The sequence below is a fragment of the Saccopteryx leptura genome, chromosome 2, assembly GCF_036850995.1.
Source record: "Saccopteryx leptura isolate mSacLep1 chromosome 2, mSacLep1_pri_phased_curated, whole genome shotgun sequence".
NCBI lineage: Eukaryota > Metazoa > Chordata > Mammalia > Chiroptera > Emballonuridae > Saccopteryx > Saccopteryx leptura.
In genome coordinates, this window is record NC_089504.1 from 100,433,828 (window position 1) to 100,451,531 (window position 17,704).

At 44.8% G+C, this 17,704-nt stretch overlaps 1 protein-coding gene across 8 annotated transcripts in view; it reads left to right on the forward strand.

The window, feature by feature from the left end:
* The first annotated feature begins 762 nt into the window (after window positions 1-762).
* Window positions 763-17,704, forward strand: part of DIRAS2 (DIRAS family GTPase 2) — a 37,523-nt gene continuing 20,581 nt past the window's right edge. For 3 of the 8 annotated variants that reach the window (XM_066368422.1, XM_066368424.1, XM_066368425.1), the window contains exon 1: window positions 763-877. Coding sequence is in view for 1 of the 8 variants with exons in the window: in XM_066368418.1 (XP_066224515.1) it covers window positions 1,162-1,210 (49 nt within the window). In the remaining 7 variants the exon portion in view is untranslated. Of the gene's footprint in view, window positions 896-1,159; window positions 1,211-5,307; window positions 5,389-17,704 lie in introns of those variants that run through there. The other 5 variants (XM_066368420.1, XM_066368423.1, XM_066368421.1 and 2 more) reach the window with 4 other exon arrangements.

A 17,704-nucleotide genomic window follows, 5' to 3' on the forward strand; every position in this document is an offset into this window, starting at 1 on the left:
AAAACAGTTTTAGAACAGGTAAGTGGGCTTCTACTGGCTAAATCAAATTTAAAATCAAGAAAATATTAATACTCTTAGAAAATTTGGTGGTATTAAAAATAAGTTATAATAGGGAGAAGAAATCTTTCTCAACCTGTAGTTTAAGTTTGTGGATCAATGTTAGAGGCAAGCATTTTTAAAATGTCAGCACAAAATTGTTAGTTGTAAATCTTATTTCTTGCTGATTCACCTGTTTTTTACCAATACTATGACAAAATTGTTTATCAATGTTCAGAAAATAAACATGGTTATTTCCTTGAAACAATCATGTGAAACTAGGCAGTGAAAAGGTAATTCTAGCCCCAGATTGGTTGCTAATGATGTTTTTGTCATAGGAATCCATCAGATAAAACCGCGTTGATCTACACTGTGTGACTGGCAATTGGGCATGGCCCCGTTTAATCTGCCTTCTAAATCACTAGGTTTTAAATTTAGTAGCTGGACACCGAAAGAAAGGCTTATGCGGCTAGTACTATTCTGCTCACAAAATTAGGGGATATTTTATCGCTTCATATTCATTTTGAAGTATCCCCTAATTTTTGTGAGCAGTATAATTATAGTTGGTCATTTGAACGCTTTAAAACGTAAGAATCTGGTGGTAGTCTTTCAATGAAATGAAAAATTCCAGTCCTGGCCACCTATTCCAGAAGCATGCAGTAGGTGGCACCTAAAATCTCTTTGGCGGCGAGCAGGCGCCATATAAGCGGGAGCAGCAGCGCTGCAGCAGGCAGTTGGCGAGTCCGAGATAGAAGAGCAGGGAGGAGGAGGAGGAGAAAGAGGAAGGCCAGGGCCTAGGGGAGGCGAGACCAAGCCGGGAAGAGCTGGTGGGGCGGTGCAGGTGTGCGAGGGGACGCAGGTGTGCGAACCGGGGGAATGGGGGCGCGCGGGAGTGCACGGGGCCGCAGGTGCGCGGGGCTGGAGGCACGGGGATGCGCAGGGGCTCACCGGGGGCGCACAGGGGCGCAGGTATGGGGGCGTGCGGCGCCCCGGGGCGCAGGGGCGCGGGGTTTGGGGTGCGGGCGGGTGAGCAGCTGACAGCATCGTCATGCTGGCGGGAGGGAGTGGGGCCCCGCCCGCCTCTGGGAGGAGCCGGCGTCCGCACAGCCTGTGCTGCCGGGTCCTATGCGAGGCGAGCTGGGAAGGAGCTCTGAGCAGTCGTGTTCTTCCCCAGGTAACCGCTTTCCCATCCTTTGCTGGGGCTTCGCTGAGTCCGCATTGGGGCACTGACGGCTTTGGCCCGCTAGTTTGCGAGTCTCCGAAAAGGGATTGCTGCTGCCTGAGGGGGGAGGTGAAAGGGGTGAGCCAGCAATAAAAATACTGGATTTGGCGAGGGGGAAATGTATTTCTGCATCCTTGTCAGGGAGGGGGAGCATTTTGATACCCTTGTCTAGAACAAGTTCTTTTTTTAAAATCTGATATTTTTTTGGCACTTCTTCCAAAACAGAAGTTAGTGTTTTAGAAAACTATGGTTCAGGAGTGTCGATTCATATGGAAGATGGTTTAATGGATCGATGAAAGTTCTGTTTAAAAGATGTGGTCCAAAGTGAGAAAAATGCAAAGCACGTTTAGAGGCTGCTGTTTCGTTCGGCGTGTTTTCCTACCAGAGAGCAGCCCTCCAGGGGCTTGGTTGAAGCTTGGCTACATGTTCTAATTCTCTTTCAAAGACTGAATTTCCTGTTATCTACATGTGTTCTCTCTGGTCCCCTTGTTGTAAGAGCAGGACACAGGGAAGAAGCTGCACCCCATCTTTAGCTGTTAGACCGTGGTTCCCACAGGATGACAATGACCGCTCACAGCTCCCAGGCTGGCTTGCGGAGCATCGCTGGCTTCTCTCCGTGTGGGAACCGGCCTGAGCCTCCGAGGAGAAATGCTGTTTTTCCCCTTTCAAACTCCCAACCCGCATTCTGTGGGATTTGGGCGATCCCTCATCGGGAATCTCTGTGAATATATAGACTCCATCCATGGAATGGGGAAATGCAACGTCGTGACGGGATTCCTTTCTTAGGACTGCTTAGCGCCTTCCTTAGGAATTGATTCTTTGTGTTTGTGCCTTGTTATCTTCTAAACAACCATCTTCCATGTGAGGAGCTGGAGTTAGCACGTGAAGCCCTTTCTGCTTTGAAGTTAAAAAAAAAACTTTGAAAATACTCTTTTCAGGAATATTTTCTAGATCATAAAGGACTGGAGCATTTTATCTCCCAATCGGTCCAAAGGTGCATCTTTTCCAGTGACATTTGGATTCGAGGAGGTGGCGTGGGAGGGAGAGGAAAATGGGAGACTAAAATTAGAGTGAATTTAACAAATTTGTGGGGGGGGGGATAATACTATTCTTTTTGGTTATTGTCTGACATTGCAAATTGTCAACATTTCTATCTCTGGAAATGTAGGAGGTCCTCTGGGCTCTGAGGCACAGGAAGAGCCAGTTTATCTTATAGGAAGGGAAGATGTAAGGCAAGAGAATATTTCATTCCATCTAACACATGCCATTTAATGTGGTTTCAGGGACAGTAGTTCTGAGAGTTCAAGGAAAGGAGGGGAGAGAAAGAAGTGACTGACTGCTGTCTGAACCAGGCACAGCATTGCTGCTCACGCCTCAGTTTTCTCTCCAGACGGCAATTATGTATGCATGGTTGTTGTAGAAGCCTCCAGAATCATTTTCTTGTTAGAGCTTTGGTAGAGTTATTCCTAAGACAAGATGCAGAAAACACATAACGTGAGTGCCAAGTTGTGGCATTCCGTTTCGGCTGGTGTCCAGTAGAGTGCTCAGCGATCAGCAATGGCACTTCGCCGTGAGAAGAGCAGAGACTTCCCGTTTATTTCCTACTGTGCGTGCCCTATAAATCGCACATGACTTCACCCTGCTAGAAACGGATGGTCTCAGGGGTGGATACTATCTCTACTCTGATTCCTGTGTATCCTACTGAAAAGTTAAATTGAAAAAAAAATAATGGGAGTTCTTCTTTAGAAAGAGAATGCATCTGTGATAATAACATATTGTTTATTCTAATTTTGTGGTCATAGTTTATATATTAGTATACTAGAAATTAACCTATTGACTCAGACAAAATCATCATTTTTTACCCCAACATAAATGCAGTAAATTTTTGCACTATAAAGAATTTTTTGTTACAGAAAGGAGCATTTGGTTGTCCAGAGTGAGATGTTGGCTTGTCAGTTGTTTTAAGTTAAAAAGGGTTGTGTTGCCAACCTGTGACTTTCAATTCAGATAACTGCTGTGCCCTATTCTCACTTCTGTGGTGGACTGGATCTTCCTTCCATCCGCCTATCCATCTATCATCCATCCATCTATCTATCTACTTATCTATCTAGCTCTCTGGCATGGGTATTTTTTTTTTTTTTTTGCATTTTTCTAAAGCTGGAAATGGGGAGGCAGTCAGACAGACTCCCGCATGCGCCCGACCGGGATCCACCCGGCACACCCACCAGGGGGCGATGCTCTGCCCATCTTGGGGCGTCGCTCTGTTGCAATCAGAGCCATTCTAGCGCCTGAGGCAGAGGCCACAAAGCCATCCCCAGCGCCCGGGCCATCTTTGCTCCAATGGAGCCTTGGCTGCGGGAGGGAAAGAGAGAGACAGAGAGGAAGGAGAGGGGGAGGGGTGGAGAAGCAGATGGGCGCTTCTCCTGTGTGCCCTGGCCGGGAATCGAACCCGGGACCTCCGCACGCCAGGCCGATGCTCTACCACTGAGCCAACTGGCCAGGGCCTGGCATGGGTATTTATAATGGACAGATGTCTCTATAAAGGCAGACTGATTTCTAGAACATTAGTTGTTTTTGGTTATGATTTTTTTAAGGAAAAACAGCTGCTTTTAGTCAAAAGGGAAGGTGATAATTGTCACATCACAATTGCTAATGTTCTTTAACAAGATAAATTTACACCTACACACACATATAAGAATTATCTTAATTATTGATTTCAAATCATGTTTTCGGTTTCACTTTACTATGTGGCTCATAGGTCTCTTTTATGGACCAGGTTAGTACTAAGAACAGATGCCCACTTGTTCTCTCCTCCTTTGCTCTTGCCTCTGGCAAACCGAGAAAAGAGGGATTCCTGGCAGCTCTCTCCTCATTGCAGATAACTGTTTTCTCATAAGTCAGCACCGTCCAATGGAAATAAAACATGTGAGCAACATGCACAGTTTTAAATGTGCTAGTAGTCACATTAGAAAAGTAAAAATAAACAAGCAAAATCTATTTGAATATGTTTTCTTTAACTCAGTATATCAAAAACAACCATGAAAAGATGTAATCTATACGATTACATTTAATAAGCTATACACATTTTTTTAATGTTAAGTCTTACAGAATGTCTCAATCTGGATTAGCCATGTTTCAAGTGCTCAGAAGCCACGTGGCTCATGGCTAGTGTATTGGCTAGCACACCTGTAGATTTTTAACCTTTTTGACAAAGCAATGTAAAAGCTGAGGTATTGGGAGCTGTTACTTTAAACCAAGTCAACACTATCAAACATTAATATACAAATGACCTCAAGTTGCTAGGAGACCTCTAGTTGTGTAACCTTGAACCTAATATTTACTTCTTTTTTTATTTTTAAAATTTTATTTAGCGCCTGACCAGGTGGTGGCGCAGTGGATAGACCATCAGACTGGGATGCGGAGGACCCAGGTTTGAGACCCAGAGGTCGCCAGCTTGAGCACAGGCTCATCTGATTTGAGCAAAGCTCACCAGCTTGGACCCAAGGTCGCTGGCTTGAGCAAGGGGTTACTCGGTCTGCTGTAGCCCCACTGTCAGGGCACATTATAAGAAAGCAATCAATGAACAACTAAGGTGTTGCAACAAAAAACTGATAATTGATGCTTCTCATCTTTCTCTGTTCCTGTCTGTCTGTTCCTATCTATCCCTCTCTCTGACTCTCTCTCTCTGTTTCTGTAAATAAATAAATAAATAAATTTAAAAAATAAATTTTATTTAGCAAATTACCTTGAATAGGGTGACATTGACCAGTAAGAGTAGGTAGGTTTCAGGTAAACATTTCTATGGCATTTGAACTCTTAATTATGTTGTATACCCATCACTCAAAGGCATTTTCTTCTATATCAGCAAAGTGGAAAGATTGAGTCAAACACATCGTCTGCTTCTACAAAATATAACCAGTGGATAGACTTGTGGCTTGACCTCCATGCAGCCTGGTGGTTGGCTGTAGCAGAAACAGCAGGCAGTCCTGGTGGGGAGCATGGCTGTTGTGCTGCTGTACTAGTTTGCTTCATCCTGTCCCTCCTTACAGATGTCAGCAGTGAGCACCCCTGCCCCATCAGAGATCATTCAGTGTTCATTCCTGCCCAGGCGCACACCAGCAAACCCACTGGTAGGTCCATGAACACTAGTGTGCTGGTATTTACTGTGTGGCTGACCAAGCTTTGCTGATCTTTTGGTGGCCTTTACTGGCAAGCGTGTTTTCGTTTTCTCAAAGTTTTTACTAATGCATCTCACATCATTAAATAACGTCTGGTGAAATGTAACACTTTGTGAATGACTGACCCACGGATACTGACTTCATGAAACATAGACATGAATGACCTTAATAAAAGATGTCCTTTTCCTCGCTCACTGGATAACCTCCATGCTTCGTGAGAGCTGGAGGGGCTGGTACCATTTCTACATAAGGCTTTCTGTCCCGGAAACCATGGTATGGTTTTAAAGAGACAACCATGGGATTTAAAGAGACAAGCACTTTATATGGCAGTTCGTGCAATCTTTTCCTGAAGCTAATTAATGTTTGGAAAGGGATTGTTTGCTAAGAAAGAGAACACAACTTTCTACTAGGCCTTCACACATACACACACACCTCTTTCTCCTCTCTCTCTTTCTCTCCTCTCTTCTCTCTCTGTCTCTGTCTCTCCCCCCCCCCTTCTTTGTCTTCTCCCTTAACTTCTGAAGCTGGGGTCCAGATACTCACCAGAGCTCACACTGACGAGCCCTGGAGGAGGAGCTCCCCTTGTGTCATCTTTACAGTTCTGTGGTTTTATTGGAGCATTTCTGTGACTTGATTTTGGAGTTTAACTTCAGCTGATACTGAACAAAGAGGAAAAAAGGTCAGCACCCAGGTCTCTGTATCCAGAGCAGACCCAGGAGTTCTCTCAGCTCTCTGTCACATCCAAAGTCCGGTATTGTGGCATTTTTATCTTTGAATAAACTTGGCCTCATCTTCTTAGCTCCACACCCAGGAACACCCTCTCACCATTACATATTCATGCATGAGATCAGGTTATCCATTGCCTCCTTGCCTGTGAGAGTCCCTGACACTTACGGAGGATTATGCTTCTCTTCTGAGCTTCTTTGGTCTTCACTGGGTTCTTGACCACAGAAAATGCGAGGGGACCACAAAATGTAAAATGGACATCACTGTTTTAGTAAGGTCTATTTTGTGTTTGCAAGCAAAGGAGGATGGAAAGGTCGAATGGTAGAAATGAGAGGGTGGCTAGATTTAGAAAAGAACCTAAATTTCCCAGGAATCCTGACAACCAAGTGTTTATATGCTTTTGATTATCTCAGATAGATTTACAGAGGACACTGCATATCTTTTTTGTTCTTCCATTCTTTTCTTTTTCTTTTTTTAAGTGAGAGGAGGAGAGATAGACTCCCACATGCACCCTGACCAGGATTCACCCAGCAACCCCTGTCTGAGGCTCATGCTCTCAGCCAAGCTATCCTCAGCACCTGAGGCAGACACTTGAACCAATCGAGTCATTGGCTGCAGGAGGAGAAGAAGGAGAGAAGGGGGAGAGGAAGAGAAGCAGATGGTTGCTTCTCATGTGTGCCCTGACCGGGAATCGAACCCGGGATGTCCGCTTGGGCTGACGCTCTATCCACTGAGTCAACGGGCCAGAGCCCTTCTGTTCTTTTCAATGTTTAAATTCCTCTCCATATACCAACAATATCAAGAAGCAGAAATAAATCGGGTGATTGTAGCAAATATTTAAGCCTAAAGAATGAAAATGTAAATATAAGACAAATTTTAATAAGCAGAGTAGGAAAGAATTTCCTGTGGATGATCACAATCTGGGATACCACAGGGAGAAAGTTTGTTAAATTTGACTGCATAGCAATTTTAAATTTCTGTTCAGAAAAAATAACCAGTAAACATCACATGACAAATGACAGTTGAGAAGTAATATTTGCAACATATTTTAGATGAGATCCTATTTCCTTAATTCAGCGGGTCTCAAATCTTGTGCGTATCTAAATCACTTGATGGACTGGTTAAACCTGAGATTGCTGGGTTCAGCCAGAGACCCTGGCTTGGTGGGTGCAGAGCATTTCCTGCAGGGTGCCAAGTGAGGGGTATGGTGCTGTCTGCTGAGCATAGTTTGAGAATAACTGCCTTCACATAAAGTAACGGTCATCTTTGCAAACTAATAGAAAACTGAGAAGCCAGCCAGAATACGCAGGTCTCAGATACAGATTTCTTTTAACATGAGAAGATGCTCCCTGTCATACAGACTAAATAAATGCATTAGCTGAACAATGTGACACAGGCTTCTTGTTACATTGGAGAGGATTAAACAGTTTGCTAATATGCTGGACTCTGCAAAGTATGAAGGACTAGCAGCCCCATACTCCTCTGCGGGAGGAATGGCAATCTCTACCCCCTTTAAAGTGCATGAATCCTTTGATCCTGCAGTTCCACTTACAAGGGTTTATTCTGCATATAGTCCCAATAAATGTGAGGAGATATTTATGTTTAAGGCTGATCATTGAGCAAAAAACAAAAACAAAGAAAAAGTCAAAGAGAAACTGATAAGGGATGGACCAATTTCTCAGGGAGTCCTGTGCAGCTGTTACAAAGCACAATGTGGCTGTGTATGGGTCCTGTGGACAAATATGCATGAAACCCTGGGAGGCTGTGCTCCCATGTCTCTCTCTCTCTCTCTCTCTCTCTTTCATGAGCTCTCTGTTGAGATCTATCCCTCATTAACTAGGCATCGGTTTGGTAACAGCTGATTCTAGTCATCTGTAAGTCATATGCTAACTGTTTCATTATCTACCTCCCTTTCCCACCTGATTTCTGCTCTTGACTATTTCTGGCAATTAAAACATAAATCATGTTGGTTGCAGCTGTTGAATTAATGTGAAAAAAAATGAGCTTAATCAAGTTAATGCATTGGAAAAGTATAGGAGATACTGTTGATTGTTGCATTGGCAGTTGCTTTGTACACTTTTCATTCTTACATGGACATTCCGATATTTCTCTCAGATTATCCATGTCTAATCTTTAGGTCAAGTCTGGATTCCACTTAACCCTTTCCACTTCCATTATAGAAAAACACAAGCCATGTGTGGGGTTGGGGACCCTGCCCGACAACCCTGGGACAGCCTATTCCTCTTTGACCTTAATTGTAGGACTTGCACTAATTAGAAATTTATACTCATTAGGAGTTGTGAGTCTGTTTTTTAACTGAGCTTGGAAAGATGTGTGAATCCTAAAGATGTTCAGATGCTCACAGTTGCCTTCGAAGACTTGCAAAGCCAAGCCAAGTCAGAGTGCCCCCTCTGACTCCTGTTCCCTGTGCTTGGGCCTTTACTGCTGAGCCCTATCAGGACACTTTTGCCTCTAGCATTAGGGTTAAGTTAAAATATTGGTTTCACTATCCCACGGCATAAGTATAAACCATGTTTTCCTACAAGCGTGTGTCATATTAACCCTTTGGTATAGTTGCTCAGAGTTCAGCTTTTGACATAGACCTTTTTTTTAAGGAATCTGTGACTTTTCTGAGGAATCAGAAAACCTACAGTCACGCATTATTAGCAGCCGAATATCATTATTACATTTTCAAAATAAATATGAGACCGCTCTGAAAGTTGCTTGGCAATATTACATGTGGTGTAAAAACAACTTCCTCAACCTTTGGGAATCTAGAGCTCCTTGTTGAATTGTTACTAATCTGGATTGGCTTGAATTCCTTACAAGATTTGCTAAACCTGAGTTGAAATGCAGGTTCTGCTGCTTATCATCTGAGCCACATGTTGTCACTTCCACCACCTATGATCTCAGTTTCCTTATCTGTAAAATGGGGCTACTAATACCTAGATCAGAGGTGTTTCGAAGGTCAAGTTTGTACGGCACCTCTCAACACGAGCTCCATGGTCAGGATCTGGCTGTTTCTGCAGTTGCTACCCTGTCAGCATCCACGGTTCCTCTCCTGTGGTCTCAGATTTATCCTCCCCTTACAACCAGGCACAAAGCCCACTGTCTCCTAGTTGCTCTTTGCTTCTGGATGGAAGGCTGGCCTTCAGCATCAGCCTTTTCTAATCTACCTGCTACACAACTCTCCAATTAATCATAAAACATGGTCCTTTTCCCTCACATTTTTCTCTCCGACCCAGCCTCACAGATACCCCAGTTTGTATCTGATTTCCCTGTTCCTTCCTCCATCAACACTCTTTGTTCTGCTCCGAGACTGAGCTCATCTCCTCGTAGGCAGTCCTGACTCTGCAGAGGAACTCATTCTGATAGGAGGTTGTAAGAACATCTCTTGCTTGGTAGTTTTGTCATTCTAGCCTTTTGCTGTTATCTCTGTAGTGATGCTGGGGTCCTGGCCTTGACTGGGAGCCTGCTGAAGACAGGTGGTGCTAGGCCTGTCTGATGTTACTTGCTTCTAGACACATCAGTAGCTACAGCCCTGTATAGCAGGTTTTGCTGACCTGCCTAGTGATCACAGAGCAGACACAAATACTCATTGATTAATGGTTCACCGCTCCTGACCAGTGAACCTGATCATGGCTCCTGGCTCTAGCCCAGTGGTTGGCAAACCGTGGCTTGTGAGCCACACGTGGCTCTTTGGCCCCTTGAGTGTGGCTCTTCCACAAAATATCACATGTGGGTGCTACCTCGATAAGGAACATACCTACCTATATAGTTTAAGTTTAAAAAAATTGACTCTCAAAAGAAATTTCAATCGTTGTACTATTGATATTTGACTCTGTTGACTGATGAGTTTGCCGATCACTGCCCTAGCCTTTTCACTTTATCACCTCTTGACCTCCTGAATATTCTTCTTTTGCTCATTGAGGGCTTTGGCCCTGGTTTAGTCTTCCTTATTTTTGGAGGCAGGGACAGATTCCTGCATGTGCCCCAACCGGGATCCACCCAGCAAGCCCCCTACTGGACAATGCTTTGCCCATCTGGGGCCACTGCTTCATTTCTCAGCAACCAAGCCGTTTTGCACCTGAGGTGAGACCAGGGAGCCATCCTCAGTGCCCAGGGCCAACTTGCTCAAACTGTTTAAGCTATGGCTGCAGAAGAGGAAGAGAGAGAGAGGGGGGAGAGAGAGAAAGAGAAAGGGAGGGGTGGAGAAGCAGCTGGTCACCTCTTCTGTGTGCTCTGACTGGAAATCAAACATGGGACTTCCACATGCCAGGCTGACACTCTACTGCTGAGCCAACCAGCAAGGGCTAGTCTTCTTTTTTACCCTACATTCAAATGCCATTCCTTTGAATCTTTTCCTCTACTCCTCTTAAGTGTCACACCCACAGTCACAGGGGATCTTTTCAGCACTGGAAAGGTCTCCCACTTCCAGAGGGACCATAGGACATCCCCTCTCTGACCACAGCACCCCATCTTTGCAGTACGCTTGCTCAACTTCTTTTCAAACCTCTCCTGGAACTTAAGTTTTATTTTGCTAATGTAGTCAGTTGTTACCTTCCCATTAACATTTATATCAAATATGTATTCATGCCTTCTGTGTTTTTAATGTTAATTAAAAAGAACCCTTTAAAAATTCAAACTGAGTACCACTCAGCCACCAATTCATAAGCTTTCCTCCAGTTCACAACCAAAGTCTCAGGAACTCTGTCTAAGCTGCCTGTGCCACATTCTCCACCTCATGGTCACCCCTCAACTGACTGCAGTGTAGCTCCCACCCATTGCCATGGCAATGGCTCTCGCTAGTGCCTGTCATTGCCCCCTGACCGAGGGTGCTGTCCTATTCTCGCTGTACCTCTGCTCTTGGCCCCAGTCCTCACTCGTGAGCCGTCTGTCCTTTTAGAAGTCCTTACTCCCCTTGGCTTTCATACATGGGCCTTCAGTACAGTTGCTTCTAACCTCAGGCTACCCCTTCTTTTAATTCTTTGCAGGTACACTGCCTCTCCAAACATGACATTTGGAGTCTGCTGAGGCTGTGTCTAAGTCCTCTGCCCTTTTGTTCTCACAGCCATCCATCCACAGACTGGGCTCCAGTCTCGACCTCAATGCAGGGGGCTCCCCCTGTGCATTCTGATCTCAGATGCTGCAGCTGGCTCACGGCACATTATCCTGCCCACTAGATGTGAGCCCTCCACTGTCCAAGACACTCGGAACTCCATCTGCTGAAAATCCAGCCCATGTCCTCTCCCTAAAACCTGACCTTTGTCCAACAACCTCTCACTAAATGATCTCATCCCATCTCTCCAATTCTACCAGCTGGTAACCCTACAAGCTTTTCTGGACACTTTACTCTCCTCACTCTGCATCTTAATGTCTTCCCCCACCAGCCATCATGGGTGTCCCATTGTCTCTGCCACCAGCCTGGTCTAAACTGCCCATTTTGGGCTTGATTTGCTACAGTAGACTTCTTGTTCACTTCCTGTTTTGAAACCAGACCCCATTCAGAGGCTGCCTACTGCCCCCTGAGAGCCCATGTGGTCTTGGCCATGCCCCCTTTCCAGCCTCACTTCATTGCTTTCTCCCTACTGGCTATGGGGGTCATGCGACCCTTCTTCTGATACTTGGAGGGCTCCCCCTGCACAGGGCCTGCGTGTGGTCTTGCTCTGGCTTTGTTAGTACTGTGACACAGCAGAGAGCAACACTGCCCTCTCATTGAAAGAGTGGCATGGTCTATGCTCGTCCTTGTGGCTGAAGGATAGAAGCCACATGTGAGGTCCCACAGCCCGCTGAAGGATAGAAGCCACATGTGAGGTCCCACAGCCCACTGAATTATAGATAAGGACCGCAGATGCGTGGCCAAGTGGAGATGACGCCCAATGCCTCCATTCACACAAGCCACTTAGCCTGGCTTTCCCAGTCTGTTCATTAGAAGTAAAATGCAGACTTATTCACGCACCACGTGGATTTTTACTGTGCACATCCCAGGGGGCGGCAGTATTCAAGCGTTAGGGAGACACCAGTGAACGAAACAGATTGAAAAGCCCCCATAGAGCTTAAAATACAGTGGAATTAAACACACATTTTACAAATGTAAAATACATAGTATATCAGAAAGGAATGGGGGAAAAAAAAGCAGGAAGAGATCACAGATTCTACCCAGGGTTGAGGTTGGGATTGTACATGGAAATGGGGTGGCCAGAGAAGTTCTCATTGAGACGGTGATAGTGAAACAAAGGCTCCTGGAAGGTGGGAGGAAGAGTGAGACAGGTGGAGGGAACAGCCAGCAGTACAAGGGCTCAGAGGCAGGAAAGCATGCCAGGCGCGGCCAGGTGGCACTGAGGGGACCAATGTCGCGCAGTGGAGTAGGAGAGGGAAAAATAGTAGGAAGTGAGGGCGCAGGTGCGGGTGGGCGGAGCCCTCGCGCTGTTATTCTCGGGGCGATCGGGTGGCAGATGGAGGATTTTGAGCACAGGGATGATGTGATCTGGTGCCTGGGTGGGGAGTTTGTTGGGAGGGGCTCAAGGCCTGAAGCAAGCTGACCACTTAAGAGGCCCCTGCAGGGATCCAGGTAAGAGGTGTGACGGTCGTTTGGAGAGCATGGGGACAGTGGGGAAGATGACTCGTGGTTAGGTTTGGACGTATGTTGAAGATTTATTTCACTTACACACTTGAAAGAAGAGGAACTCAGGGGGACTCTGAGAGTTTAGGCCTGGAGCACTGGAAAGAGGAGGTTGCCATGGACCGGGTAGAGAGGGGGACAGTTTTGGGTCACGAAGGGAGTTCCCTTATGCACATGCTGTTTTTGGGTTGTTGACAAGGCATGTAGGTGGCGGCATGCAGGCAACAGGGGCCATGTGAGTCTGCAGCTTAGGAGAGAGGCCTGGCCGTGGGCATGCAGTGGGAGGCGTTAGCATATGGTTGATATCCAAAGTCGTGGGACCAGATGACACCAGTGGGAGGGTGAGTTTTGCAGGTGGGGGATGCATAACAAAGATAGAGGTGTGAGGCTGTCTTACAGGTGAGCTAATTAGGAGCACCGGCGTCCACCCACCTCACCTGTCACCACCTCACTCAAGCTGGGCCCTCCAGAGGGCTCTCCTGCTCCCACTCTTGTCCATCAGAGGGCTCAGGAAGTCCCAGGACAGCAGGAGTCAGGTCTGTCACGTCTCTACTCAAGTGCTCAGTGTCCCCTTGTCCTTTTCGCAATGAAAGCTCCTATGCACCACCTGTCTGTCCCCTGCCCTTTGCTTTTCTGGCCTCATCTGCTTTTCTTCCTCCCTGCGTTCAAATCTCCTGTTCTCCAAGAACATGTCACGCCAGCACCGTGTTTGCACCTGCCGTTTTCCTGCCTGGGATTTCGTCCCCAGGCATCCAGGCTTCACTCCGTCAACTCTCCAATCTTTGTTCAGGAGGCAGCTTTCCAGCAAGTCTTTCCCTGGCCTCTCGTCACCTCTGATGTCCATGGCACATGATGTCTGCTACACATTGTCAAAATGTAACTGAAAGAGAGTGCATTGATTTTCTTTTTTATCAAATGCACCCATACTCATGGCAGTCCTTCATTTGGGAGAACTTTAAAATGATAAAAAAATATTATTTTCAAGTTTTCAATTATGCAGATAGATAGGAAAAATTTTAGGGACACATTAACATTGCTTTGGGCAAAAAATCATGTATTGGTGGAAGCATATTTTGTACATCCTTTTAAAAAAATCCTTTCTCCACAGGACAATTGTGTTTTTCTTTCTTTTTTTTTTTTTTTACAGAGAGAGAGAGTCAGAGAGAGGGATAGATAGGAACAGACAGACAGGAACGGAGAGAGATGAGAAGCATCAATCATTAGTTTTTCATTGCAACACCTTAGTTGTTCATTGATTGCTTTCTTATATGTGCCTTGACGGGGGGGGGGGGGGGTGGTGGCTACAGCAGACCGAGTAACCCCTTGCTTGAGCCAGTGACCTTAGGTCCAAGCTGGTGAGCTTTTGCTCAAACCAGATGAGCTTGCACTCAAGCTGGTGACCTCGGGATCTTGAACCTGGGTCCTCCGCATCCCAGTTCGACACTCTATCCACTGCGCCACCGCCTGGTCAGGCAGGAAAATTGTTTTTTCAAAGCACGTACTGTGTCCCCAACTTGTACTTAAAAGTCATCTTTATGTTACAGGGATCGAGGAGGACTGCATTCTTTATAAAAATACCTGCTCTATGGTACACCACTGAAAGCCACCTGCTACACAGGAGATGGGAATGAATTTAGAACAGTTGCTTTTTTTTTCGTTTTCTTTTTTTTTTCTGAAGTAAGAAGGATGGGAGGCAAACAGACTCCCACATGCACCCGACTGGGATCCACCCGGCATGCCCACCAGGGGGCGATGCTCTGCCCATCTGGGGCATTGCTCTGCTGCAACCAGAGCCATTCTAGCACCTGAGGTGGAGGCCATGGAGCCACCCTCAGCTCCTGGGCCAACTTTGCTGCAATGGAGCCTTGGCTGCAGGAGGGGAAGAGAGAGATAGAGAGAATGGAGAGGGAGAAGGGTGGACAAGCAGATGGGCGCTTCTCCTGTGTGCCCTGGCTGGGAATCAAACCAGAGCAGTTGCTTTTTTATAAAAGAAAAAAAAAACATACAACTTGAGCCCTTTAGTTCTGCAACACTTGTATTTTCTTTTTTCCGAGATAACTGGTGAATTAGCCTGTGGTCGAAAATATTTTTGTGGTTCCTCCTTATCTCCATATAAGATAGTGTAAATAATTTACTATAGTGTAAAGGTCTTTTCTATATATTACAAATAAATAAAATATCCAAGAGAGTGATACCCAGTAGTTCCTGCCTACTTTTGGTTACAACTTCTTTTCTGAAACAACTGATAAATGGTGCAATAAATTTATTCTCTTCTGGTTCTGTCTCTGTAATGTTACCATGTATCCTTTCATAATTTTTAAATTTCCAGTTGACCTTGTCAACTGGAGTGGTTACTCATATGTGTAGACTTCAGAATTTTATTCTGTTTCTTTAAAGAGTTCATGTATCTCCCTAGTACGGTTTTCCTTGGTTGTCTCACAAAGATGTGTGTAGGCAGCAGCGTGCGCTCAGTATTTCTGATGTGTCCGGTGTTAGGTCGGTGCCTCCGCAGGCTGGTGAATGATTCTTTCCTTCAGGGCACTGATTCAAGTGACGTGGAGGTGAAAACACAAATAAAAAAATAGCACGGATGGCCCTGGAGATTATTGTGCTAAGTGAAATAAACCAGTCAGAGAAAGACAAATACCATATGATCTCACTTCTATGTGGAATCAAACAAAATAAACTGGTGAACAAAATAGAAACAGAGGCATGGACACAGGGAACAGATGGACAGCTGTCAGAGGGAAGGGGAGGGAAGTGCTGGGACTGGATGAAAGAAGGTGAAGGGACTAAGCAAATAATATGTATTTATAAAACACATAGACACAGACAACAGTGTGGTGATATTGAGAAGGGAAGGGGAGTAGGGACTAGGTGGAGGTGGGCTGTGGGGGGGGGGGCAGAAAGAGACTTTGCTTGGGGTGATGGGTGCACGATGCCATGTGCAGAGATGGTTTGTGGAAACCTGTATAGCTTTGCAAAACAATGTCACTCTAATAAATTCAGTAAAAAATATTAATAAATACTGAGAGTCAATGTGCATCTATTACTGAAACAGAATTATTTCAGCAAATAACAGAACAGAGGCAGACTTTGTAATGTGTTTGGCTCATTCATAGTTTTGTTCAACTAGACAGCCAGTGTCTCCCCTGTGAAATTTCCAAAGCCAACTTATTCAAACTGTCAGCATAGTTTTCTATTTATTTTCTATTATTAAGGAATGCCTTTTAGTTTGTCACCACATATTTCACTCTATTATTTTATATATATACGATATATTCCAACAGCAGGGAACTAAGTCTTTTCCAACAGCTCGTGGCTTTTCTCCTTCTGCTATCAATAATAAGAGGATTCTAAGCATTTAAAAAAGGTCAAATTTAGTTAAATTTTGTGATATTGTAGATTAAGTATGATGTATTGTTAAACTTTGCTAAAAAAAATAGAAGTTTGTTTTTATGTTCTAGAGCAATGCAGACCAGTAAACAAACAATGTTAATGACACAGGTCACTGTATTTTCGAGTAACTGCACTTAAAAGCGTGAAAAGACACAGGTCAAGTTAATTTAAATATTTTAACCAGTGTGTATGTGTATGACCATTTCAACTTGTAATCAATATTAAAAATACGAATGAGGTATTTAACAGTCCTTTTTCTACTAAGTGTGCAAAATTCAGCACAAGGCGACTGGCCACGTTTCAGACAGCCAGAGCGTACCACGGCAGTGCCACCTGCAGGTTTAGTTTAAACGCTGGGGCCATCAGTGAAGTTTCACATTGCCATGCACGCAACAGAAAATCAGGTCCAGGAGGGAGGTACCACTTTTAATTGGCTTCCTCAGGACATTAGATACTTTTGGCTCCTGTCAGCCCCTGTCCCTCCCTTATCGCTTCTATTGTGTGAGAGGGATGCTAATTGTGGGCACTTTATGAGTGTGGCCTTTAATTCATGGTTTTGTTGCTAAAAATGTCTTCACTTACAATCACATGTTTTTACTGTGGTGAAATATATGTAACTTAATATTTTGCCCTCTTTATCACTTAAAAAAATTTTTTTTTGACAGAGAGAGAGAGGGACAGATAGGAACAGACAGGAAGAGAGAGAGATGAGAAGCATCAATTCTTTGTTGCGGCACCTTAGTTGTTCACTGATTGCTTTCTCATATATGCCTTGACTGGGGGCTACAGCAAAGCGAGTGACCCTTGCTCAAGCCAGTGACCATGGGGTCACGTCTATGATCCAATGCTCAAACCAGCAACCACACGCTGGTGAGCCCATGCTCAAGCTGGAAGAGCCCGCGCTCAAGCTGGCAACCTCAGTGTTTCGAACCTGCGTCCTCCGTGTCTCAGTCTGATGCTCTATCCACTGTGCCACTGCTTGTTCAGGCAACCTCTTTATCGCTTTTAAGTATACCGGTGTGTGGTGTTAAGCACATTAACACTAACATCCCACTCCCCTTCTCCACAACCCTTATCAGTTGACATTCTGCTATCTCTATTATTTTAACTACTCTAGGCACCTCATAAAAGCAGAATCATACAGTATATGTTGTTTTTGTGTGTCTAACTTACTTCACTTACCCTGACATCTTATAGGTCCATCCACGTTGTACTGTGTGTCTTTCCTTTTAAGGCTGTGTATAATATGCCACATTTTGTTTATCTAAATTGATGGGGACTGGGGTTGCTTCTACCTTTTGGCTATTATGAATGGTGCTGTTATGAACATGGATATACAAATATCTCTTCAATTATATATCTATATATCAATTACGTACTATTTAAATTATTTTGGATATCTAAGAGTAGATTGCAGTATTACATGGTAATACTATGTTTAACTTTACCTCCACAGATGCTGTACTGTTTTATATTTCTACCAGCAATGCACAAGGGTTCTAATTTCTCCATGTCTTCCGT